General features: G+C 47.4%; 2 protein-coding genes and 1 long non-coding RNA gene across 8 annotated transcripts; 2 read left to right on the top strand and 1 right to left on the bottom strand.

Moving 5' to 3' along the window:
• Positions 1 to 1,557: 1,557 nt before the first annotated feature.
• On the top strand, positions 1,558 to 13,328 carry AZIN2 (antizyme inhibitor 2). Of its 2 annotated transcripts, XM_081018119.1 has the most exons (12): positions 1,558 to 1,713; positions 1,912 to 2,030; positions 3,917 to 3,997; positions 4,223 to 4,395; positions 5,223 to 5,396; positions 6,493 to 6,665; positions 7,762 to 7,896; positions 8,996 to 9,161; positions 10,091 to 10,253; positions 11,253 to 11,365; positions 12,019 to 12,233; positions 12,985 to 13,328. In XM_081018119.1, exons 4-12 carry the CDS (start codon positions 4,297 to 4,299, stop codon positions 13,127 to 13,129), a joined length of 1,383 nt encoding a protein of 460 aa, XP_080874245.1. In that variant the 5' UTR covers positions 1,558 to 1,713; positions 1,912 to 2,030; positions 3,917 to 3,997; positions 4,223 to 4,296; the 3' UTR covers positions 13,130 to 13,328. The 2 variants fall into 2 exon arrangements, with proteins under 2 accessions (XP_080874245.1, XP_080874244.1); XM_081018118.1 differs by lacking the exon at positions 3,917 to 3,997.
• Positions 9,168 to 18,415, bottom strand: LOC308483857. Of its 4 annotated transcripts, none has more exons than XR_013989815.1 (5): positions 18,289 to 18,415; positions 17,865 to 17,953; positions 13,546 to 13,653; positions 10,195 to 10,281; positions 9,168 to 9,317 (listed from the first exon to the last, which is right to left on the bottom strand). It is a non-coding gene; the product is annotated as an uncharacterized lncRNA (long non-coding RNA). The 4 variants fall into 4 exon arrangements; XR_013989817.1 differs by having other exon boundaries at positions 18,276 to 18,372; XR_013989816.1 differs by lacking the exon at positions 17,865 to 17,953 and having other exon boundaries at positions 18,289 to 18,391.
• A 106-nt stretch (positions 18,416 to 18,521) lies between these two features.
• NDUFS5 (NADH:ubiquinone oxidoreductase subunit S5) lies at positions 18,522 to 23,451 on the top strand. 2 transcript variants are annotated; one of them, XM_081018126.1, is made up of 3 exons: positions 18,522 to 18,601; positions 21,384 to 21,601; positions 23,115 to 23,451. In XM_081018126.1, exons 2-3 carry the CDS (start codon positions 21,386 to 21,388, stop codon positions 23,217 to 23,219), a joined length of 321 nt encoding a protein of 106 aa, XP_080874252.1. In that variant the 5' UTR covers positions 18,522 to 18,601; positions 21,384 to 21,385; the 3' UTR covers positions 23,220 to 23,451. The 2 variants fall into 2 exon arrangements, with proteins under 2 accessions (XP_080874252.1, XP_080874253.1); XM_081018127.1 differs by having other exon boundaries at positions 18,522 to 18,605.
• The last annotated feature ends 563 nt before the right edge of the window (positions 23,452 to 24,014 follow it).

The raw sequence follows: 24,014 nt of genomic DNA, 5'->3' as shown, positions 1-24,014 counted from the left end.
AACTTTCTATTTAACAGCCAGATGCATTGACCCCTTGCACCAAACGATCAATTGCAAGCATTTTCATTAATGCTTCATCAACTGCATCTGCATCTGTTTGCATTGAAGCAAAGCAGTAGGTCTGAAGAAGAAAAAATATATACTTTGCTTTTAGATGATGCTCACTTGAGTGACCCTCACAGAAGATGAATTTCCTTATGCACGTGTGAGAAAAAAAGCACCCTCAATTTCTGTGAGTATAAGTATTGGCAACAGGTTTTTTAAAAAGAGAAAAACATTAACTCTTAGAAAACACCATGACTTTCTCTTCTCCCCCCAACCTCCAGCTGTTATACCAGGAGGATTACAGTAATTAAGCCAGGCTGTCAGCAGCACAGCACACAAATCCAGGCCAGGAAAAGCTTCACTCTGGTTGCAGCCTCAAAACTACAGAATAATGAGGGATTCCCTCCAGAGGTAATTTTGCAGCCACAGAAGGATTTTCTAGACCGCGGCAGGGAAGCAGTGAGCTGCACCCATCCAGTGCTGTGCACTGCAGTCCTGATTCAGATAGGGTGGGCAGAGAGACAGCAGCATTGCAGCAGTTGCTGTTGAAAACCATACTAAAATACACTGGGTGTAAAGTGTTAGTTGGCCCAACTGACACAAGGGAGGGCCAGTCAGGGGAGGCTGGCCATGATCCAGCAGATGGCCACATGCCCTCTTGGAGAAAGGCAAAAGGGAAGAATAATATTGCCCTTCAACTACTGTGTTAGGAAATGCATGTGATTCTGCCCATCACTAAAAGCTGGAGCCGGTAGGTTTTGGGGTGTGGGTGTGGCATATCAATCTCCTCAGTGTGGTTTTAAACTGCTTTGAGGTTTTTGTTTTACAATCAGGTGGTACATAAATTTTATAAAATAAGTCACCCAAACATCGCACCCTGGATTTGTGACCTGTGGCAGAGCTTTATTCAGCCTGGTCAGGAAGCCCACTTGAAAGCAAATGCCTTCTTTGCAAGAGGATAGGTGCTGGGGACCCAAAAGCCACATCCCTTGACTTTGGGGAGCAAGAGAAAGGAACTTGCTGCCTCTTTCACAAGCCTAAGCAACTCATGCAGGTCAGACACAAGTCGAGCTTGACCCAAGCCAAGCGGCTGCCCCAGTGGCGGCACCAGAACCTCAGGCTCCCCTGTCACGTTGCAGGGCTGAAATTACTGGGTGGCATCGTGCAGCCATTTGGAGGGACACACAAATGTTTTGGACACCAGCTCTGATCTATTTCAGTTCTACTGGTTGGGAAAGCCATTCCACTACCAGCAGCAATAACACACATCCCCACCATACCCACATTAGCCTGTGAAAGTGACAGCTTCCCCCCTTCCCCAAACTCTGGGATTGTCCTCCATGCCTTGCCTGTAGCTGCACCTGCGTGCAGCTGAAGCTGGAAGGAGAGAGAAAGAGAAAAAGGAGGATGGAGTGTCTGTGCTTTGTTTTCTCTCCTTCAGCCAATCGGATTGCTGTGCTTGGTTGCCAAGGCTACCCTTGTGAGCAGAGATGGAGGGGGCAGCTGCCTATATAAAGGACCAGCATTCCTCCTGTGTCTAAGATTAGCTGGTGCTGCTTTGCATGGTGTAGGCTTTGGAGTGGGGGGAGGAGGAGGAGCAGCCACTGCCGAAGCCTATATTTACTCTTGGGAGACCCATGGGCAAAATCCGTTTAAATGCTTTTTAAGGTGGGTGGAGGGGTATTCTGGATACCAAGGTCGGTGGGGAGGGGATGGAGGCTCAAGGGAGAGAAGAGGGATGGTAGTGTATCAGAGAGAGGGGGCAGAGAAGGGAACGATTTTCTTGCATGGTTGACTGAGCTGTTCTGGTAACCAGGTGGATTTCCCGCCCCACATCCTCCATATCCCCACCCCCACCCCTTACAGAGATCTCGGATCCCCAGCAGCAACTGCGCCTCGGGGTGTTGCAAAAGCTCAGAGTTCACCGGAGAACCCCCCTGGCATTACACCTAGCCACCCAGGAAGGAGGAAGGCTTCGGGACTTGGTGAGGCCTTGGGAGGAAAGGATGGAGGTGGAGTGGAGGGTGGGGTGGGGTGGGGTGGGGAAGGGCGCTTCCCAGGGAGAGGAGGGAGGAAGGGAGAGGGACAAACATCGCAGGCACACCTTCACCTGAAATGGGCACCTTTCCCCCTTCCCAAACCCCAGGTCTGCACTTCACGATTATTAATGTGGGTTAAAGACACCATTCCCCCGTTTTGTTTTTGTGTTTTGTGGCAGGGGGAGGAGAAGGAGAGAGAAAGATCTTGACGTATATATGCTGTTGTTGGCAGGTTCAGGACAAATAAAAATAAAGTCCTCCTTTATGCAGCTCATATTTAAAACCATGGCATTTGCATGGCCACCAACTTGGATGACTTTGAGAGAGAACTGGGCAAATTCAAGAATATTACTGTTGTTGTTATTATATTATTTGTTATTATTAATCACCTATCCACTGTACGGTCCTCAGAGCAGGTTACAGCGTTAAAACACAATATGAATAACAATTTAAAACAACTTGCAACCGTAAAAATAAGGCGGGTCCTAAAATCATACTCTTCAAATGTCGAAAGCCAGGGTAAAGAGGTGTGTCTTCAGCATTCTCCAAAAGCTGCATAATGAAAGTGGCAGATGCACTTCTGTGGAGAAGGTGTTGCACACTTTAGGGGCTGCCACTGAGAAGGCCGTTACCCCCTAAGCCTTTGAGGGTAGAGGAACAACCAGGAGGGCCCCCTCCACAGACCTCAGCCCCCAAGAGGTTCTGAAGGGAAGGAGGTGGTTGTTCAGATATTTAGGGGCCTGTGTTATTTGGGGCTTTAAACACCAACATGAGGACCTTGACTTGTGCGCAGAAATGACCTGGCAACCAGTGCAGCTGCTTTAAAACAGGATTATATAAGATTTAAGTGGAACCCCAGCCAGTAATCTGGCTGGTACATTTTGAACCAATTGAAGTTTCCGAGTTGTCTTCAAGGGCAGACCCACAGAGCGCATTGCAATAATCTAGTCTGGAAGTTACCAGAGCATAAGAGTACAGTGGCCAAGTCATCTCTGTCCAAAAGGGGCAAAAAAGCTACAACTCCTTTTATTAACAGCCACACATAGAAGCTTTTCCTATGCATCCCAGATGCCAGCTATATCCCTTAATTCCAAAAAGCTCAAATCAGTGGTTCTGATTTATCGATTGCAGGGCTGTTCCATTGGCTCAGCTGAGGCAACAGTAACTTTAGTCTCTCCATCAATGATTTCCATTCTAGTCAGTTCAAGAAATGCTAAGTGTCTGAGTTTTCTGTTTTCCTCTTCCCTCCCAATCACATTTCCTTTTGTGTCACATATTTTAGATTAGAGGGCAGGGAGTGTCTTATTACTGTAAGCTGCTCTCAGAGCCTTTTTTGGCTGCAGAACAGGGTAAAAATGGCTTGGGTCCAAAGTGCTACTCAGGATCATGCAAGGTATTTCTGTTATCTAGTGGAATTCACTTTTTTAAAATATGAAGAAGTGTTTTTGAAACTTTCCTCATTGCTGTGTGACATGATTCAGCCTAAAGTTGGTTTAGAAATTATAAATTCAAGTTTAGTTGTTTATTCCCAGGTACCGTAAATGGGAACAGGATTGTGGCCTTAGCTGCTGCTTTGGTTAGGTTAATCATTTTAAAAAACTCTTTAATCAGCTAAAAAGGGGGCTCACGATCAGGCCACATATTTGAAAAACATAAATTATATTTAATAAAAGTGTCTGTGCAAAAACAAAAACCCCTGCAACCATCTAACAGTGTATTAAGAGAAACATTTCTCCCTTGCATGGAAGGAATGTCTCTTCAAAGATTATGCCTGCTATGGCACATGTGTGCATCTGCGATGCTCTAATCTCTTGCCCCTGAACTCTGTGCAGTGCCCCAAAGAAGATAAAGGACAAACTCTGCAAGATCCACTTGTCCCAACATGAGAAGAGAATGGAACAGATGCAACAGAGGTCAACAGAGGCTTGGTGAACTCCTGAAATGCTGTGCCTTCAGCTAGGGAAAATCTCTTTCTAGACTTCCACGTTTCTAGTCCTCATGGCTGGTCATTAGGAATAACTTGGGTGGTGCCCATGGAGGCAATGGAAGGCATGGCTGCTGAGCACCTTTCCTTGGCCCGAATGGGAGAGGAGGAAGAGCCTGCCTTAACTGTTCTTCTCCTTCCTTTTCCTTCGCAGTGTGTTGCATACTTAAAAACTATACCCCCTACTGACGGAGGCTTTAGAAGCAAAATCCTCCTTCGACAGTAACGATGACCAGGTACTTGGATGAATCGGACATCATGATGGTGGAGGAGGGCTTCACCACCAGGGACTTGCTAGAGAATCTCCTCCTGGAGGTTTCCCAGGCGGTAAGAGGCAGGGGCAGTTGACTTACTGGGTGGGTGGATTGTAGCCCTTTTGGTGTCTCTGCATCCCATTATGCTCTGTCCATACTAGAGAGTACGGCGCTATCATGTGCATAGGGGAGGGAACAGTTTACCTGAGCCTGTCATTTCCCCTCTTTTTTTAAAAAAAAGTTTTTTTAAAAAATTGCACTAACATGCTTCTTAAATATCAGCGCTATTTCATGATGATTAAAAAGAAAAATTGTAATAAAATGACCTGACAGGAAAGACATAGCACAAGTGCAGGACTCCAGGTTTTACAAGGGTTAGGAGCAAGTTTCTCGACCTTTCGGTTTGAAATATATGCTTGAAAGTCCATGTGCTGTTCCTGGCAAAACCTTGGGAGCCACAGGAATAGTAGCTGAGCAGGATTCCCTGGGATCAGGGCAAGGATCCTGCTTCAGGGCCCTTCCTAACACTTTGCGTCTCCCCCTTTCGCTTGCAGAAGCAGAATAAATCACACAAAATAAGAGTAGCCAGCTTTGTGCAGGTGTAACTTATACAGGTCTCAAAATTCAGCTTTTCATATGGAATAGTTGGAGTGCAGAGTGAGAGCTTCCAGTTTTATCCTCAGAAGAACCCTGTGAAGGGAGGCAAGACTGAGAAACGGTGATGGCCCCAGAAGGCTCAGTGGCCAAGTGTGGGTCCCCTGAACCAAGTGGGTGAACAGAGCCCAAGAAAAAGGCAACCGCTTTAAGTGAAAGCTGTCCAAAAGGCGAATAGCATGTTAAAAACAATTGGGTGTGTTTCCCCAGGGACAGGCTCTCTTGACTGTCTTTCCTCTTTTCCAGGGAAGCCAAGAAGCCTTTTTTGTGGCAGATCTCGAGGATGTGGTGAAGAAACATTTGCACCTCCTCAAGGCCTTGCCCCGCATCAAGCCTTTCTATGCTCTGAAGTGCAACCGCAGCAAAGGAGTGGTTCAGATGCTGGCAGGGCTGGGAGCCGGATTTGGCTGTGCCAGCAAGGTAGGAACGTGGTGGGAACAGGGAAACTGGGCTCCCTTGGAGAAGCAGCTGGATGCATGCATTTTTGTTTGGTGTGCATTGCAGCATATGCCTTCATTACTATTATTATTACAGTGGATGCTCGGGTTGCAAACGTGATCTGTGCAAGAGGCATGTTTGCAACCCGCAGCGCTGCGTCTGCGCATGTGTGGGCTGTGATTTGGCACTTCTGTGCATGCGCGAAGAGTGATTTAGTGCTCCTGCGCGAGCGCCGAAATCCGGAAGTAACCCGTTCCAGTACTTACGGGTTCGGCGTGATGCGCAACCCGAAAACACGCAACCTGAAGCGTCTGTAACCCGAGGTATGACTGTACATTTATATCCCACCTTTCCTCCAAGAAGCTCAAGGTGGTGTATACATAGTTCTCCCCCCTCCAATTTATTCTCACAAGACTAGAGAATGGGGAGACTGAGGACAGCACCAGCATCCATCTTGATAAAATGTTGCTCTCCTGCAAATGGCTGGGAGGAAGCCTGGCTCACAGTGCAGGTCAGCCTTCCCCAGCTTGGTGCCCTCCAGATGTGGTTGCTGGACTACAACTCCCATCAGCTTCATTCAGCATGCTGCACTTGGCTGGGCTGATGGGAGTTGTAGTTCATAACATCTGAAGGGACACCAAGTTGGGGGAGTCTATGTAGGTGAAGAGCCTATTGCATCTTCTTTTTTGAATATTCTACCTCTTTCTTCACCCTGATTGCCTCAAGAGTTGAGTCCCAGCAGCTAACTGGGCAGTATGCAGTCCGGAGAGAAAGCCAGAGATAGGGATATTGTTGCTAAGGTTGCTGTGCCCAGCTGGATGCAACAGGGCTAGACAGGCTAGAAGAATGGCTGGGAGACGGTTGCAAAGGAAACAACTGGCAGGCAACAGAGCCTGGATCAGAAAGATTCAAATCCTTGACTTAAAATGCCTGCAGTTCCCTCTTTCCAACAGCCTTCCTGGTGGTGCAGGAAAGAGGGAGTCAGTATGTGTTCCTCTACAGTTCCCAGCCACCCACTGCCTACAATGCCCAGTCAGAAGAGTCCTTCCTTCCAACATCCTTTGTTTTGAACTTTCAGGCAGAAATGGCCCTGGTGAAGAGTATTGGAGTCCCGCCGGACAGAATCATCTGCACCAGCCCTTGCAAGCAGATCTCCCTGATCAGATATGCAGCTAGCCAAGGGGTGCAGCTGATGACTTTTGACAATGAAGTGGAGCTCAGCAAGGTAGCACGGAGCCACCCGTCTGCCAGGTAAGGCAGACAGCACCTGTGGGCATAAATATAAATATATATGCAGGAGGGAACAGTTGCAATGGGCAGAAGAGTCTAGTGCAACAAGCAGAAGTAGTGAATCTTAAAGGCGTTGATTGCAAAGGATATGGGGCCTTTGCTGGAACCCCCAAAGGTTTCACTTTGCAGTTAGAGAAAAAGGGCCAGGTGTGTGAAGTTGCAGGTCAGACTGGAGCAAACTCCTTGTGGAGTAAGATTCAGGTTTCAACCAGATACCAGACTATGGGGTTGCCTGCAGACTGTTTTTATTTTGCGAGAGGGATTCAAGCACATCCCGGAAACTTAGGTTCACACAAAGTCGATTAATGGACTCATATCTCTCTACAGCAACAAATCCACTTAAAAAGAAAATTAAGCTTTTGCGGTTAGGAAAGTGACAGGGAAATGCATTGAAAAATGTGGGATGAATAAATGAATAATGGGAAGATGTATAAACACCACACAAGCAAATCAGTTGTGGACATTCCCCTTAGAGATGTTTCTGGCACCTTCATTATACAGTTTTCGGTGAATGCTGAGGACAATTTTCTTTGTCCTATCTTTTGAGGTGCAGATTTTTAGGACCCACTTTATTTCTCTAATTGTAAAATGTTATAAAATGTTTTTTAAAATGTGTTGTAAAGTTGAGTTTCAATGTTGTAACCTGCCCTGGGACCTGAGGGTGAAGTATAGGTAATATATATTTTTTAATGTGGGGCTGAGGATAGAAACTTGCAGTCTGAACTCAGATTTGCTGTGTGACTCTGCAAGTCTTTGTCCCAAAATTCAAATACACTGAAAATCTGGATTTTGAAAAAAAGGCAGAGAAGAGAGAGAAACAATTGGCAAAAGAGGAGATATAAAAAAAATGGAATATTTTAAAAATAATTTGCCCTTGGTGCAGAATTGGAGGGGGGGCAGGTGCTGGGTTATCGCAAGCATCTCCTGGAAAGCAATTTTGCAAAAGATGAGTCTGTACTGTGCCTGGCATGCTGTTGGCTCAGAAGAAGCAACATACCACTATTGTCACAGTCGTTGTCTGAGTTTGCTCTCCCCACCCACCCACCTTGTTCCACAGAATGATTCTGTGCTTGGCTACCGACGACTCCAGGTCCTCCACCTGCATGAGCATGAAATACGGCGCCACGCTTAAAGTCTGCCGTCACCTGCTTGAGACTGCAAAGGAGATGAATGTCGAGGTGGTTGGCATCAGGTAGGCTGCGGGTTTCCTTGTGCTCACTGAGGAGAGGGGAAGAAAAGGGCACCCTATCAAGGCTCACTCCTAGGCAGCTGGCTCCAGGCCTCTTCAGCTGGCCCCCTACCTGGACCTCTGGGTCTTGCTCTGTAGCTGCCATTGGCATTGCCCCTGCATCTTCCCCACCCAGAGTTTTCAGCCCATGTCAACAGCTGAGTCTTGGACACACCCTGTTTGCTTAGGACGCAGGGCAGAGAGCAAACACTTGGGGCAGAGCCACTTGCATTGTTGGGGGCTTCCATGAGCAGCTGGGGGGGGGGAACAAGTAAGAGCCCCCATCCACATTAGGGCAGTAGCTTGAGTGGCAGTTATAATAAATTAGTCAGTGAGAGATTTTGATCATATTTTGTGGCAATGTCCAAAAGCAAAAAAAAAAAAAAAAAAAAAAAAAAAGGTTGGGAGATGATTCATAATAAACAGCCTCTTTAGATCCTCTTTTTTAATTTAAGTTATACGGGCATGTAAAGAGCGAGTGGCAGGCATGATCAAGGCTGCCAGAATTCATTATGCACATAGGAGAAAAAAGAAAAAAATTAGTATTGGCTGGACAAATTAGAGGAATGCATGCTCTTATGGGCAAAATGAATGCATTGTTTTAGTTAATCACTTCCCTTGAGGCACCCCAAAGTGATTTGGCAAACCATGCTCTTATCAGAACAAGAGAATAAACACTGAGAAGGGATAGGTTTAATGAAATCTGGGTTTGCTCCACTAAGTATTGCAGAAGCAAAGCACTCTACCCAAACAAGCAGCATTGTTTTTTGCATCCATCTAGACGTTGGTCTGGAAATGAAGTATGTGACCTGTGTTCTGTTACTTTTAAGAGTTAATTTGTTTTTTCCTGTGCATCAGTTGTTTGTAAACTGTGGACGTTTTGCACACGTATCTCCAACAGATCTTGGGGGATGTGCATATCTTGACTGGATTTTGTACATGCATATAATACGTGTGTGTGTGTGTGTGTGTGTGTGTATCTGTATATATGTACACACACACACACGAAATGGTTTAACAGTTTTGAAAAGCTACTCACCAGCCCACTTGCCTTCCTTTCCAGCTTCCACATTGGAAGCAGCTGTGCCGACCCCCAGCTCTTCACTCAGTCCATAGCAGACGCTCGCCTGGTCTTTGAAATGGGTGCAGAACTAGGCTACAAGATGCACCTCCTGGACATTGGAGGGGGCTTTCCTGGTGCTGAAGAGTCCAGAGGGCGCTTCGAAGAGGTACAAGTCTTGGTTCTCTCTTCAGCAGATGGCAAATAGGCCAGTTTTGGGGGAGTGCTGGCTCTGGGTGCGCAAGACCTGGGTTCAAATTCCTGTTGAGCCGAGAAGCTTGTTGGGTGGCCTTGGGCAAGTCACAATTGTCTCAGCCTAGACTACCTAGTGTGAGGATAAATGCAAGGTGCTGAAAAAGCCAGAGCGAAGTGGCAGTGGAGGGCGGGTGTCTGTGAAGGCAAGTGGGGCACTCCCCCCACCCATCACAGTCTTCCCCCAGCTAGCTGCCACCTAGTTGCCTTCTTAGTAGTAAGCAGTCCAGGGGTGATGGTTTTGCCTGTCATTGGCTCTGACTATGCCAGACTTTGCTCTGAGCTTCAAGGCCTGCTAGAAAGGAAATATGAACATGTCTCTGCTTGGAACGCCAAGAGGCACACTGGAGGCTCCCCTGCGCCACCATTTCACCCATAATAATGAGATGTATTTTGCTAGTGAAAGTAACAAACATCTTCTACAGCTAAGGAGACCTAGTTTCTGAATGGACACAAGACCTTGAGCACTGTCGTATTTTGGTGGCCATTTACCCCAGTGAAACACATCATTACAGATGGTGTGAACATTTAAAAAGAAGTCATATATTTGACTAATTTTAAGGGAGGCAGAAGCAAAGTGTGTGAATGGCTTCACATCTTGTTTGACACCCTACACACACACCCATTGCATATATTTCCAGATAGCCTGTAAAGTTCTGCCTAAGACTCATTCCTGCTCCCCCATTGCCATCAGCACTCAGAATGTACTGCAGTGATTCCTGCATTGCAGGGGGTTGGACTAGAATAGATCACCCGTGGGGTCCCTTCCAATTCTACAATTCTATGACTTGAGTCCCACATGTTTGTAACAGCTGGATGTGGACTCTTCTCTCCCCCCCCCTTCAGACAGCAGCTGTGGTCAGCTCCGCCTTGGACCTATATTTCCCAGAAGGCTGTGGGGTGGAGGTCATTGCTGAACTGGGGCGCTACTATGTGGATTCGGCCTTTACCTTAGCGGTCAACATTGTTGCCAAGAAGGAGGTTCCCCTGGACCAGCCGGGCTCTGATGGTAGGTTTGGTCAGCTTCCGTCCGGATTCTGCAATAAGTGTGAGAGATTATTGCCAGACACCCTATAGGGAAAAGAAAAGGCCTTTGCCACCACCCCCCCATTATCTGAGACAGGGAATGCCAAACCCAGGGGCCAAGTGTGGCCCTCCAGACCTCTCTGTCTGGCCCTTGAGACTCTCCCTAGCACAGGCCTCCTTTCTAGGCCACACTCCTCGGTGAACGTGGGTGGTGTCTTTCAGCTGTACAGTTTTCTATATCCCAAGATCCTTGAGGAGGCCCTTCTTCCTGTCTCAGCAACACAGGGCTGGCCTGTCCATGAGGCTCAGTGAGGCAGTCACCTCAGGCAGCAGGCTGGGGACAGCGGATCTGGGTTTCTGAGGAGCTCACTGCTCACCACCCTCCTGTGCTTGCTGCCCCTGCCGCCGCCGCCTCAGCTGTCTCCTCAGTTGCTGCCATCTCCTTTACAGACTCCTTTTTTCCTCCCTGCCACATTCAGCAAGCCAGAGCTTCTCCAGGCTGCCTCCAGTTGCTTCAGGCAGTGCAGGTTTTGCCTCAAGCAGCAAAATGTCCTGGGCCACCCTTCCACCAACATCTGAAGCACATCTGACAGGAACAGGGCCTTTTCAGTGGCTGCTCCCAGAGGCTCTGGGGCTTCTTGCCAAGGGAGACTCACCAGCCCAGTCACTGGTTACCTTCCACCATCAGGCAAAGGCACTTCTATTTGGCTGGGCCTTTGATGCATATGCTGGCATATAAATACATTGCAATTAGGGTTTTTTAAACCATTTTTTAAAATTGATTCAATGGATGTTTCACTTGATTTGTGTTTATGTTTATTATTTTTTTACTTTGTATTTTCTTGCTATTTCACTGTATTTGTATTATTGCTGTTAGCCGCCTTGAGCACTGCTTGGTGGAAATGCGGGATAGAAATTTAACAAACAAACAAATAAGGCACCCCTGACTTGGCCTCTGCTGCATTTCCTCTGGCTGTCCCAGATGAAGACCCCGGTGGCAGGAAGAGCTTCGTCTACCATCTCAACGATGGCGTTTATGGCTCCTTCAGCTCAGTCATCTTCAACAACGTCTGCCCAATCCCCATCCTGCACAAGGTACCAAGGGTTTTGTAACTGGCTTCCTTAAGCAGAGCCACAGAAGGAGAATGTGGCTCTCACCTGGCACCAAAATCCATTTGCAGGTTTGCAGCAGGGATGGTCAAACTGGAAAGCCCAGTGAAGCAGCACCCTCAGGTGCCAGAGTCGCACAAGCCCCTCCCTCAGCAGTGCCACCATCTTCGGGCACCTCTCAATGGTTGCTGCTTTGGGGTGGGATTCAATAGTAAATAGCTGATGTTTGCGGGTGGGCAAGCTTCCCTTTGCACAGATGAGGCACAGTCTCGTAAAAGTGAATTGTGACAAATTTGGGAAGAAAGCAAATGAATAGGCCTTTTTCGTGGCAGTAACTTAAGTCCAGTTGGTTTCATTGCAACTTGGTTGCAAATACCTTTTTTTGGATTGTGCCCATAAACTGCTTGTTGATTTCCAGTGATGATGTTTTTTAAACATTGTGGGAAGTGCCTGTATTAATTTCAGACTTTACTCCCTTCCTCCTGACCCAGAATTCTGGTTAGTTTTGGGGACAGAGATTCAGTAACCTGGAGAATTTCCGCTTTCTTTTTTAAAATACATGTTTCTTGTCCTCATAGAAATTCATGCAAGGTCTGGCTAGCCAGTCATAGCTGTTTCCTCCACTTCTCTTGATGCAGAAACCCTCTCCAGATCTTCCCCTGCACAGCAGCAGTTTCTGGGGACCTACTGGGGATGGGCTGGACTGCATTGCGGATGGCATGGAGCTCCCGGAACTGCACCCCGGGGACTGGCTGATCTTTGAGAACATGGGGGCTCACACCATGCCAGCTCCCTCAGCTCTCAGTGGGGCCCAGCAAGCACAGATCTACTACACCATGTCGAGAATGGCCTGGTGAGATAATTTCCCAGAACCCCTTGCGAGGGGGAAGCAGGAGATTGTATCAAATCTAAAAGTGGAGAAAGCTGTGGCCCTCCAAATGTCGCTGGGCTGCAGCCATTGCCCCTAATGGCCAGGGCTGGTGGGCAGTGGTGAAGGAACCCTCTCTGGCACCTGAGGCGGGACGCCCCACCTGGTGACATGCGCGGCAGCCTGCCACACATGTGTGGTCCGTACAGAATGCTGCTCGCCTGCGCAGTCCATACAGAATGCTGCTCGCATGCGCAGTCCGTACAGTCGCCTCGCAAGCGGTGCCCATACTGACTGCGCACCCTCGGCTGCTCTACAGCTGGGGGCAGGCAGGGACCATCTTGTCACACACACACCTCCAGAGTGGCACCCGGGGCGGCTCGCCCTCTCCACCCCCCACTTCGTACGCCCCTGCTGATGGGCACTGTAGTCCAGTGGCAACTGGATGGCTGCTAGTTCCCCAGGATGGGAGGGCTTGGATCTGAAACACTTTCAGAATTCTTAAAATGCCACAGAAGCTCTGTTATTAAACTTTTATTAAAGGCAAAGGAGTGCCATTAGCACCTGTACTTGTGGGCAGGTGGCAAATCACACTGGATTTCTTTAAGAGCACAGGGTTGAGTGAGAGCAAACTGGGAATTGTCTGCTGGCAGGAGAGGGGTACCAGTTTGGAAAACTGAGCCAAGAGAGCAACTGAGTCCTTTCTCTTTTGTCTTGGGCTTGCTGTGGTCCACAGGGAAGCCGTCCAGCTCCTTCAGGGGAAACTGCTGCACGCGGAGGAAGAGGACCGGGAGAGTACATGCACCCCCCTGTCCTGTGGCTGGGAGATCACGGACACCCTGTGCGTTGCCCCCGTCTTCACTCCAGCAAGCATCATGTAAGCCGTGCCAAACATTCACCACGGGGGCCAGACCCTCCTCCCAACAGAGTCCTGCCACACCTTCTCCCTCTCTCTTTCTCTCTCTCTCTCTGGCCTGCCTGCCTCCCACATTTTCTGCCCTTGAGTAGGAGCTGTTTTTATCCCCACCCCCCAATGCTGTGTGGTTTTTAAGTATGCAACATAAATCCTGTTCCTCCTGATCTGGGTGTCTCTTGTGTTCTATGCATGAGTGTGCAGAAGTGAGTCAGCAAATGATCATAGAATCATAGAGTTGGAAGGGACCCAAAGGTCATCTAGTCCAACCCCCTGCAATGTAGGAATCTCAGCTAAAGCATCCATGACAGATGGCCATCCAACCTCTGTTTAAAAAACTTCCAAGGAAGTGAGGTGCAGCCCATCTCTCGCCAGAAGTCCTACCTGAAGGAAGCAGAGACCATGATCCAAGAAGCCAAATCCTTCCTGACGACACCACCTGCGCAGCCAGTGGTTGACCTCAAGCATTTTCCTCTCTTCTTGGGCCACGACCTTCAAGGAAGGAGTGATGAAAAGACTAGCTGTGCCCCAAGTCTCTTCAGCTCCCTGCCCAGTGTCTCATAGTCCCTTGCTATGTGTGGCAGGCTATGTGTGGCAGTATTATTTGTACCCACATGAATCAGAAAAAAGGGGTAGTGGTCAGTGGGCTTTATAAGACTTGGCAGCTTCTCCATCACATTGTGAATCTTTGCACTCAGAAGACAGAACACCCCCCCCATGACATCCTGTTTCCTCCACACATGACTGTCTCTGTTCCCCTAAGTAGGGAGTCACCTACCACTACCACTTGTCTCCTCCTCCTCCTCCTCTGGGGAGTAGCAGGAATCATTCTATGGGCTGTGTCTTCCAAAGGCCGCTTGGAGTGTTCTGAGGTCTGATTCTGTTGTTCCCAAGTCTTCACCTCTTGTCTATTGGAGCTTATTTTGATATTGTTGGGATAAGTTACAAAGGCTGGGAACTTATTGTTCCAACTCCTTCCTCCCAGCTTGTCAACGTACCCAATACGTTATCAGCACACTCATCCACAGTCAGTAGCCTCTGATCTGATGGGGTTAGATCAAGAATGGAAAAAGACTCCTCCAAATCCATCTCTTCCTGTCTTTTTCTCCCGGGGGGGGGGGGGGCAATAATTGTTCTGTGTTCTGTACCTTTCACAGCCACCTTCGTGTCTTCTGAGGCTGCCCGAGCGCCTCTGGCCCAGAATCAGTGTCCAAGGCGAGAGCATGGTAGAGATTCTGCAACTCTAATGACAAAGTGTGGTTTGTGACTGCCCTATTTCTGTGCATCACATTCTTCCAGGGGTTAGACTCTTGCAATGGGCAATCCTTCTCCACCCTGGGGGCACCTCATCTATTTTGGTGCTCAATCTCAGTCAACTCAGCTTTATGTAGTAACTCTGCATGTTTTCCTGTTGCTTGAGGTATGGCTAGGTGTTAGCATTTCACGCCTCCGATGCTGCAGATGAGATTGGTGCAAATCACGTCTGTCTGGGAAGAGTGTGGGAATGGAAGACAGCCCTGTTTGCAAGCTCTGGTTGCAAGCTCCCAGGATCTGCACTGAGCTAAGTTTGACGGCTGCTGGTTGCTAAGTCCTCCCTCAGCCTGGCTTCCTCTCAGCTGTAGCTCCTCCCCCTCAGATCCTGTGTTCCCACAGAGCTCCTCCCTCTCAGATCCTGTGTTCCCATAGAGCAATCAGCTACACACACCCTCTGGCTTGCAATGAAAGAAAAGTAATCAAGAAAAGTAATCAAGCCTCTAGCAGAGCACTCAGCCACTCCCTGAGGCCTGCTATCAATCTATCAAACTTCTAAACAGCTCAGAAAAGCAAGCAAGCAGCCTTACTCCAAAAGACACAAGATCACTCTCTTCAGTCTCCTCTAGCAATCCTTGTCCCTGTTTGTGAGGTCTGGTGGCAAGCTCCCAGGACCAGTGGGTGCAGCTGGGGCACAGATTCAAAAGAGGGTTCACCTGTAGAATGGGCATTTTTCTGGTTTACAATAATAAACTCAGTGGTAGCGCTCTAAACCAGACCAACTTCCCCTGTGTGGTTCTGCCTACCCACAAAATGGATTTTTCAAGATCACTCTTAAGCGTTCCTGAAAAATGGCTGCTATAATAATAATAATTTATTATTTATACCCTGCGCACCTGGCTGGGTTTCCCCAGCCACTCTGGGCAGCTTCCAACAAATTATTAAAATACAATAGTCTATTAAACATTAAAAGCTTCCCTAAACATGACAGTGGTCCTATGCATACCTAGCTATGAATAAGCGCCACTGAATGCAGTGCAACTTCTGCTGCAAGGCAATGCATGTTACTCGGAAGTCAAGTCCCATTGTGTTCCATGGAGCTTGCAATTAGGCAAGTGTGCATGGGGGGGTAGATTTTCAGGAGTTTTAAAGGGGGAGGAACTGGGAGCATGGCAAAGTGTGTACCAGGGATGATAGAAACTAACTTAAGGCCCTGATTTTTTAAAGTTCAAAAGCTTTGACCCACTTACAGCAAATAACACAATTCTTACTCACTTTATATATTTCTTATGCAATCAATTCACATGCATTAAAATACACCTGAGCTTAACAACAGGGGCATGAGTCCAAAATTTGTGCCTGCTTCCTGTTAAGGCGCAAAAGTGTTAAAATAAGCCCACCCCAACCTTGTGCCCTTCACCTGTGTTGGATGACAGCTCTCATCAGCCCCAAACAATACGGCCATGATCCCATCAGCCCTGGCATCATACGGCTGTGCAGGCTGGTACTTGTGGTCAAAAACATCTGAAAAGTACCAGGTTGCGAGGGTGGGGTGCTTAAAAGCTTCCCTTAAACCTTGTGCTGTTCCACCTCTTGCCAACAGAGGGCACTGAGGGGAAACCCAGTGGCATGATAAAATATGAATACAGTAAAGGAAGTAATGGTAGAGCAGAGGCAGAGGAAGACTCTGCCAGGACCTGCTGGTGGCCTTGTGGCTATCTTGCCATCTCTTGTCTATGATGCTGGCTGTTCTTTCCCATTAATTTGTGAAATCTCTGTTTTCTCTCTAGATATAGAAAAATTAGAGTGATACATAGACAGTTAAGCTCAGTTGAAAACACTGGGACTTACTTCTGAGAAAACACAGACCACAAGGTTTTTTACATGCGGTTGAGCCCTGTATTTGGGCTGGTAGAGGGTGGTGCCCAGATGTCACCTTTAGAGTAGCTGCTTACGCCTTGCCAAAATAATGTGACCACAGAGTTGCATATATATTGCATGTATTGATTCAAAGAGAGATGCACATCTTGAAATAATTACTATTATTTAAGTAGAAATACATCTCAGCTTAGTGGGAAAGACCAGGTGGCCTGCTCTGTGCCTGCTCAGCCTGCTGTTCAGGTGTCATTGAAAGGCGTCCTGTTCAGGTGTCATCCTCCTTAGGCATAGCTGTCAACTTACAGATTTGGAAATAAGGGACCAGCAGCCTTGAAAATAAGGGACTAGCAGCCAAAATAAGGGACCTGCAGCCTCACCTGTTCCAGGCACTCCAGTCTTCCTGTCCTCCTGCAGTCTGGTCAAACTCATGCTGGTAGCTTCGAGAACACTGTCCAACTTTGTAACCAGAGGTTCAACTGAATAGAATCTGAATCACATGCACCACAAGGCCTATGCAGCCTCAACTTAAGATGGCTCCCCGGCCTGGCTTTGCACTGCAAAGTTTGCAGCAGCACGTGCAACAAAATGGCGTCCAGCATTCAAAAACCTCCTCAGCTTGCATTAACTAGCCACACACAAGGCATGCAAGCTCCACCCCCCAGTCGTTCTTAGTCTTCTTATTGGGTGAGCAACACAGCCAAGCAACACAGTTGGAGCCTCCCTCCTCCCTGGCCAGCAGGGAGGGAAGGAGAGGCGCTGCTTCCTTTGAAATTTAAGGGACATCATTTAAGGGACATTTAAGGGACATCCATCAATAAGGGAGAGCAGCGGGACATGGCGCTGGAATAAGGGACTGTCCCTTCAAATAAGGGACACTTGACAGCTATGTTCTTAGCTTTCTTTAAACTGAATTTGGACCAGGCAACCTTCAGACATTTTTTGAAAGCATTTGTACCCTGCTCCTCAGCCAAAAAGGCTCCCAGAGTGGCTTATACACAATCAGCAAATGCTGTATTCAGATTCCCATTGCCTATGGTTTATTATTATTTCATTTATATCCCACCCTTTCCTCCAAGGAGCTCAAAGGGGCATACATGATTCCCCTCCCCCACTTCACTTAATCCCCACAACAACCCTGTGAAGTAGGTTAGGCTGAGAAGCAGTGACTGATTTGAACCCTGATCCCCCAGGTCCTAGTCCAACAATCTAACCCCTACACCACACTGGCTCACTGTCCAGTGCTGGGTTTTTAAATCCATGTTCACACAAAGGCTGTCCAAAATGTGTATGTATCTTTTACTTCATTGTAAAAGACTAGTGTTTGATGGTTATGTTTCTCAAACCTTAAGCCATTCCTCATTCATCTCTAGTCAAGGTCTGAACACCTTTGCACAGGATAAAGACATTCCTGCCCAATCAACGTGCACTGACTGGTGTGTACACAAACAGAAACAAATCTGATATGAATGGAGCCGTGCTGATGTGAACAGCAAGGAGGAAAGCTGGTCTTATAACAGAGCTGTGGCAATGTGAGAGCGGAGGTCTGTCCTCTGAGAAGGAGGCCATCTGCCTACCTCAATTACAACCCAAGGGATCCTCCTCTTTTCAGGCATAAGGATTGGGCTGGATGGAAATCCAAACTGGCCTCAGCCCCACCTTTGACCTCCATCGCTAACATCGGAGTACAATGCAGATTACGTTGTCTTCTGCCACACCTGCCCACCCTCATAGATCACAGTTGCAACTGGGTGCGAGTTGGCAGGACTAGTGTTTAAATTCTTTAAAAACCAACTTACTGAACAAAATTAAACTAGAAACCTGAATAATAATGATAATTTATTACGTTTATACCCCACCTTTTTTCCTTTCTAAGGAGATTCCCTTCCTCATTTAATCCGTACAACGACCCTGCCAGGTAGGTTAGGCAGGGGAGCTGTATGTGGATTTGAACCCTGGTTACCCAGGTCTTAATCCGAAACGCTCACCACTACACCTTACCGTCCAACACGCCAGCTGCCCGTTCACGTTCTGGCTTTCTCAGCCCGTCCCTGGAGGCCGCTCTCGCTTCCCTCCCACCGGCAGAGGGCGAGGAGATTCGTTCTTAAAAAATGGTTTATCCAATGTAGGCCCGGAAGTTAACTCCCGAGACGGCGAGTCACTCTTCATTTTTCTGTTCTCTGTGTCTCACGTACACGTAATCTGAGCGGAATCCTCCGCAAGCTTCGCAAGGAGCTTTACGTCCAGCCGCGACTGTCGTGAAAGCGAGGGGCACGCCTGACGGCAGCACTGTCGCAAACGCTCGCAAGGACAGGTAGGTAAGGAAGGCGGGGGGGGGGGAGGTGGGTTGTTACTCAGGTAGAAGGGACAGGTGGGGGGGTTGTGTGGGAAGGCTACCCATTTCGCTCCCCCACGCCGTCTGCCTGCGACGGTGAGGGACAAGCTGTGTAGCAAAGTTCCCTGCAAGATAAAAATTCAGAGCCATTACTTGAAGCAGGTTCTGGGGTCTGTTACCTATGCCTTTGGCGGAAGGGTGGGCGGTAGTCTGAGGGAGGGTCGCCCCCAGAAGAGTTTGCTGCTCCTTGAGGCTCCCCTCAGTCCCTGGTGCATGATAGCGCCCAGGCTGGTCGAGGTAGCTTAGAAAGCCCCTTCCTCTCTCCCTCCTCCTGGCAACAAAAATGCCATAAGAATAGTTTAGAGCAGTGGTTCCCAAATCTTTTTTGGGATCGTTCCCTCACCATACCCCATAAAAAGCATTATTCAGAACAGCGGTTTGTACGGCCCACTAAGGAAGATAGTGCAATAAAATTCAAAACAGTAACAATTAATTGCATACTTATTCAAAATTCAATTAAATTCATTCAACAAAATCGATGAACTCGATTCAGTGAAACCAACTTTTCAAAGTCAGATAGTCATTTACACCTCCAGCACCGCCTGCTGCCCACTTTCCTCCTCTCCGGAGGTAACCCACCTTGGCAACCACTGGGTTGGTTAGATGCACTAACCATGTGCTGCCTGTTTCAACAGAGGCTAAACCATCTCCTTTGAGTCTGCCCAATGGTAGGGCTGGCCCTGCTCCCAGATATGCTAAACTTCTGGAAACTTTGAAGCTGGGGGTGTGGATGTAGCCTGGGAATATTTTGAAGTCCGGGGGGGAGGGGAATTTTGGAGGGAAATGAATTGTTTTAATACATCTCATTGGATTTAAGCTTGTTTTAAATATTTGTGTGTTTCAGGTGTATTTGGCAAGCTCACAGATTTTACAGTTTGGTATATAACGGCTTAGGACTCATTTACTTAAGGGATCACCTTACCTATGTGCGACTTTGATCTGCAAAACTTTAACTTCTACAAATACCACACAGTGTTGGATCCAAGTTTATGAGTACAGTGGTACCTTGGGTTACATACGCTTCAGGTTATATACGCTTCAGGTTACAGACTCTGCTAACCCAGAATAGTACCTCGGGTTAAGAACTTTGCTTCAGGATGAGAACAGAAATCTTGTAGCGGCGGTGCAGCAGCAGCGGGAGGCCCTGTTAGCTAAAGTGGTGCTTCAGGTTGAGAACAGTTTCAGGTTAAGAACGGACCTCCGGAACGAATTAAGTACTTAACCCTAGGTACCACTGTAGTTCCTTTAGAGTGGCAACACTCTAGCTTTAGCTGTGGAACTCCCCTCCTATTGACATGAGGCAGCAACATTCACTATATTGTTTTAGGTGCCTCCTGAAAACTTTATGCTTCAGTGGGCCCATTCAGGCACATGACTTGGAAACATGTGTTTTAAAATTTGAATATGTTTTGATTTTATTTTTAATCATATTTCCTAGTGTTTGTCATATTGGGCTCCTTTGAGAGTAGAGGGGGAAATAAATGAAATAGTGTATCAGTTTACAGGGAGTTTAGAAATATGATTGCATTGATTTTCTCCAGATGGTAATTGCAGCGTATTCAGCATTAGAGAGGGAGCAGTATGGTGCTATAACCATTAAGTCCTTAAACGTATCTTGGATTTCTACCAGTTATGGAATTATTATTTTGAAACCATCCCTATTATGGATTTTGAAACCAAGTCTATTATCTAGACTTGGAAACCTCTCCTTATTGTCAGCATTTACCAGACACAAAAAACCTACAATGAATGTTCACATCACAAGCAATTTTTCTTCTTCAGACTGTTTCCAAATCTCTGAGAAATAAAAAAAAATGCACACACATGTATGTTTGTGGGACACACTTTTGCCCATTCCTAGCTGTGTTAAAATCTTTGATTTCTCCATTGATTTCTATGGTCAGCTCTCGCTTCTGTCCCTAGGGACATTTAAAAATAGTTTCTCAATGTGAACTCGGGGAGTGACCTAATCGAACAATGGTGTAGTTCTGTCTGTGTCTCTTCCTTTGTACTTCTTCTCTAGCCCCTCAGTTCCATTCCCAGCCACCCAGTTTTCATTTCTCCAGCCTCTTAGTCAGTGTTCCTTGCCATTGAGTAACCTAGGGACTGTGAAGGTTTTTCCCCATTAAAGATTTATTGTATCATTGCAAACCTCATAATTACCCTGAGTCTGCTGGTGTCACCCCTGTTTTGGTGTGAGGGGGGGCTGTACTGCAGAGCTAGCACACAGCCCTGAGTGGGCTTTCACCCCCATAAAGGTGTGGGCAGGTGCTGTGGCTATACCCCTACTTCCTGCTCCTCATTACTTGGTGCAGTGGTACAGTAAGTGATGCTAGCTGACCTCACCTCTGGTAGCTCCTAGACGTTGCCAAGTGTCTTATCCATATCCTCTACTTGAGGATGTGTTAGGCGGTGTTTTTTAAAAAAGGAGAAAAGAGAGCATATTAAACTGGAATATTTTATTTATCCACCACTGCCACTTCAAAGATGAAGGCAGTCGATCATCAGATTAATTTGTTCCTGCTTGAACATGCTCACCTTAAAGCCTTTCTTCCCAGAACTTCCTGCTTCTCTCTCCCCTGGTCTAATGTTCCCCCTAAGGAGGATTTCTTCCTGAGTCACCTGGCTACTCTTCAGCTACACACCTAGCTATGCACATTTAGGATCATTTCTTTATTGGTGTTTTTTCTCCCCCTCTCAGCCATGCCACTTCTCGATCTCCAGAACCAGCTGGGCATTGATGTTGACAGGTGGTTGCTCATCGGGAGTTCCAAGCAGCCCCACAAGCAGGCCAGTTTGTGCTTTGCCTTTCAGAAGGAGTGGCTGGAGTGTTCTGATGGCATTGGATCTGTAAGGGCAAAGAAGGAGTGCCAGCAGGAGATGGAGGATCTTGCTGAATGTCTAAGCAAGAAAAAAATGGTGAGTGGGAGACCTGAAGCAGGGACTCAGGGTCAGCAAGTGTGCATCTGTGTGCAAGGAAGTATTTGTCTGTTTGCTTTTCTTATTGCTGGAGTATCTGCAAAAGTTGACTGCCTCTTCCCATGTGCTGCTTGAAAGAGATGGTATGGACAGTTTTGGGGAGAATAGAAATGTAATAAGTTTGCTTTCCCTGGGCAGAAGTTATTAGTAGGCAGCTCATTTCAAAGGCAGAATTCTCTTGTATTCCCATCCATCCTTGATGCCATGCAGAGCTACCATTTGTCTTCCCAACATAAGGGGCAAAGGAAAGAGAAGCAGCTGTGCTTCCTTCTCACTGCAGTGAGAACATTAGAGAGGTAGAGTAATTCACAACTGTAGTTAGTGTGGGTGTAATGAACTGATTTGTAATTGAGGTCCAAAGCAAGTGGTTGACTTGGGATAAGGGAATAGCCCTTACTCTATATGCTGCTAACTGCAAGCAGGCTCTGCGTTTTGTGCGCTAGTGTCAGGGATCCATTGGTTGACCCCCCCAGGGGCAGGGCTGATGTGTGATGCTGCCTTGCAGTGTAGTCAGACCAAATGGCCTGATAAATTCTGACTCATGAATTTTGCCAGTATATGGGACACCTTTTGAGATGCTATCAGGGTGGGGGAAGCAGGTGGCATTCCAAAGTGTAAACTCCTGTTCGGTTTTGTGGATGTAAGCTGGGAGAAAAGTTAAAATATTTTGCAAGCTGCAGTTTGTTGCCATCTTTCAATGTAATTGGCCCACCCCTTTGAATGTTTTCATCATGCAACGGGAGCGAGGTATTGCTGCTTCAGAGCATCTCTTCTCTCCTCCTCACCTCCCCCAGCCCCATCTGTTGTTAACAAAACTGCCCATCCCTAACTGGGCTTTCCACATCTCCATAGCTGAGAGTGCAGCGTGAACATCTTGGTCAGCTGTGCAGGCACCTCAGGAGTCTGGCAGACCAAGATCATTTTGTGGCAAGTAGAGAATAGCAGGCCATCTGGAGGGCAGCCATGTGTGGGAGCCCATCAAAGCCTTTCACTAGTAAGGTACCTCCTGGCTCTCACTCTGCACCTTGATGCTGAAAGATTCTAACACTTTGATCTAAAGAACAGAACTGCAAGACTGAAAGTAGCAGAGTTGTCAGTCTATTTGAACTCAAGATCGGCTTATAACCCACTCTTAAAAAAAATCTTGTGTATGTCCGTTTCCCCCCTTCTCTCCCCACCCTGATCTGAGTTGGGCAGGTGCAACTTCTCACAAAGGAGTGGCAAAGCAGTCTCCTCTTTTGCACAATTTTTAAAGGGAAAGGGGTTCCACATTTTCCCTTGCATCTGGTCACCCTCCAGTGAGTTAGAAAACATTAAAGGGAGTGCTAAATCTGAGACCTTCAGCAATGGGAACATGCTCCTTTACAAATCCGTACATGCTCTGACCTGCTGGAGAGGGCAAGATTTAACTCAGAAGGTGACATCCCAACTCTCTCTTCTGTTCCTTTGGCAGGTGAAGCGAATGATGGCGATTCATGCACAGAGAGAGAAGCTGATAAAGGAGGGAAAATACACCCCTCCTGACAACCATTCTGGCAAATTTGACCCCACACCTTGAACTTTTGCTGCTTACCCTGGAGGAAGCAGAGCAGGAGTCACTTCCCAGTCTCTCTTCCTTTTTTTTTTTTAAGAGTTCTATCACTAATGTATAACAACTTCTGGTTAGCGTGGAGACAATTGACTTTAGTCATTTTCCTTTAGCTGCCAACTGCTCCTCTCTTGTGTGTCTAGTGAAGTGGCAGACTGTTCCTGGCTTGAATAAAACAGCCTCTTTGGGCCTTGAACATTAAGCTTGAGGTCGTTTTCTTTCCCCCCATCTTTGTTATTACAGAGCTGCAAGTGGCCATTTGCTTGGAATCTGTGAAAGTGTGGAATGCACAACATGGAAGGCGACCACCTCGGTCAGAGAACATGGCTGGGGAATCTGTCATTCCTGATGTTGCTGGGATCCCAACTCTCAGCAGCCCACACAGCCTAGTGGTCAGGGTTGATGGGAGTTGTAGTCTAGCACCACCAAGAGAGAGGTTCTGCATCCCGATCTAGGTGCTGAAAATGTTAGCTTCCTTCCACCACTTGTTCCTGCTGTCTCAGACAAGCCTGTCTGTTACTACATTTACATCTACCTGTCTTCTCTCAAGCAGATTAAGGTACACAAGTGCCCTCCCCTTTCTATCTTCAGAAAAAATGTGTGGAAGAGGTTAGGCTGAGAGAGGGTGACTGACCCCAAAAGTCACATAATAAGCTTCATGGCTGAGTGAGGTTTTTAACCTTGCCCAGTTCTAGTTTGGTGCTGTGGTTTTGTCAGATCCTTTGCTTCCCACCCACGCACCCCCATCTCTATGTTTTCTGCTAC

Source organism: Podarcis pityusensis (genome assembly GCF_964106645.2).
Source record: "Podarcis pityusensis genome assembly, chromosome: 8".
NCBI lineage: Eukaryota > Metazoa > Chordata > Lepidosauria > Squamata > Lacertidae > Podarcis > Podarcis pityusensis.
The sequence above is the reverse complement of the archived record's forward strand: the minus strand, read 5'-3'. Positions and strand labels throughout refer to the sequence as shown.

What these genes read in the sequence shown, in the direction of transcription:
- AZIN2 (XM_081018118.1), top strand. Translation starts at nt 4,297, where the DNA reads ATGACCAGGTACTTGGATGAATCGGACATCATGATGGTGGAGGAGGGC. An exon ending in CGGAGCCACCCGTCTGCCAG is followed by an intron (nt 6,666 to 7,761) that starts GTAAGGCAGACA and finishes CTTGTTCCACAG; the next exon opens with AATGATTCTGTGCTTGGCTA. An exon ending in CCAGAGGGCGCTTCGAAGAG is followed by an intron (nt 9,162 to 10,090) that starts GTACAAGTCTTG and finishes CCCCCCCTTCAG; the next exon opens with ACAGCAGCTGTGGTCAGCTC.
- NDUFS5 (XM_081018126.1), top strand. Translation starts at nt 21,386, where the DNA reads ATGCCACTTCTCGATCTCCAGAACCAGCTGGGCATTGATGTTGACAGG. An exon ending in GTCTAAGCAAGAAAAAAATG is followed by an intron (nt 21,602 to 23,114) that starts GTGAGTGGGAGA and finishes TTCCTTTGGCAG; the next exon opens with GTGAAGCGAATGATGGCGAT.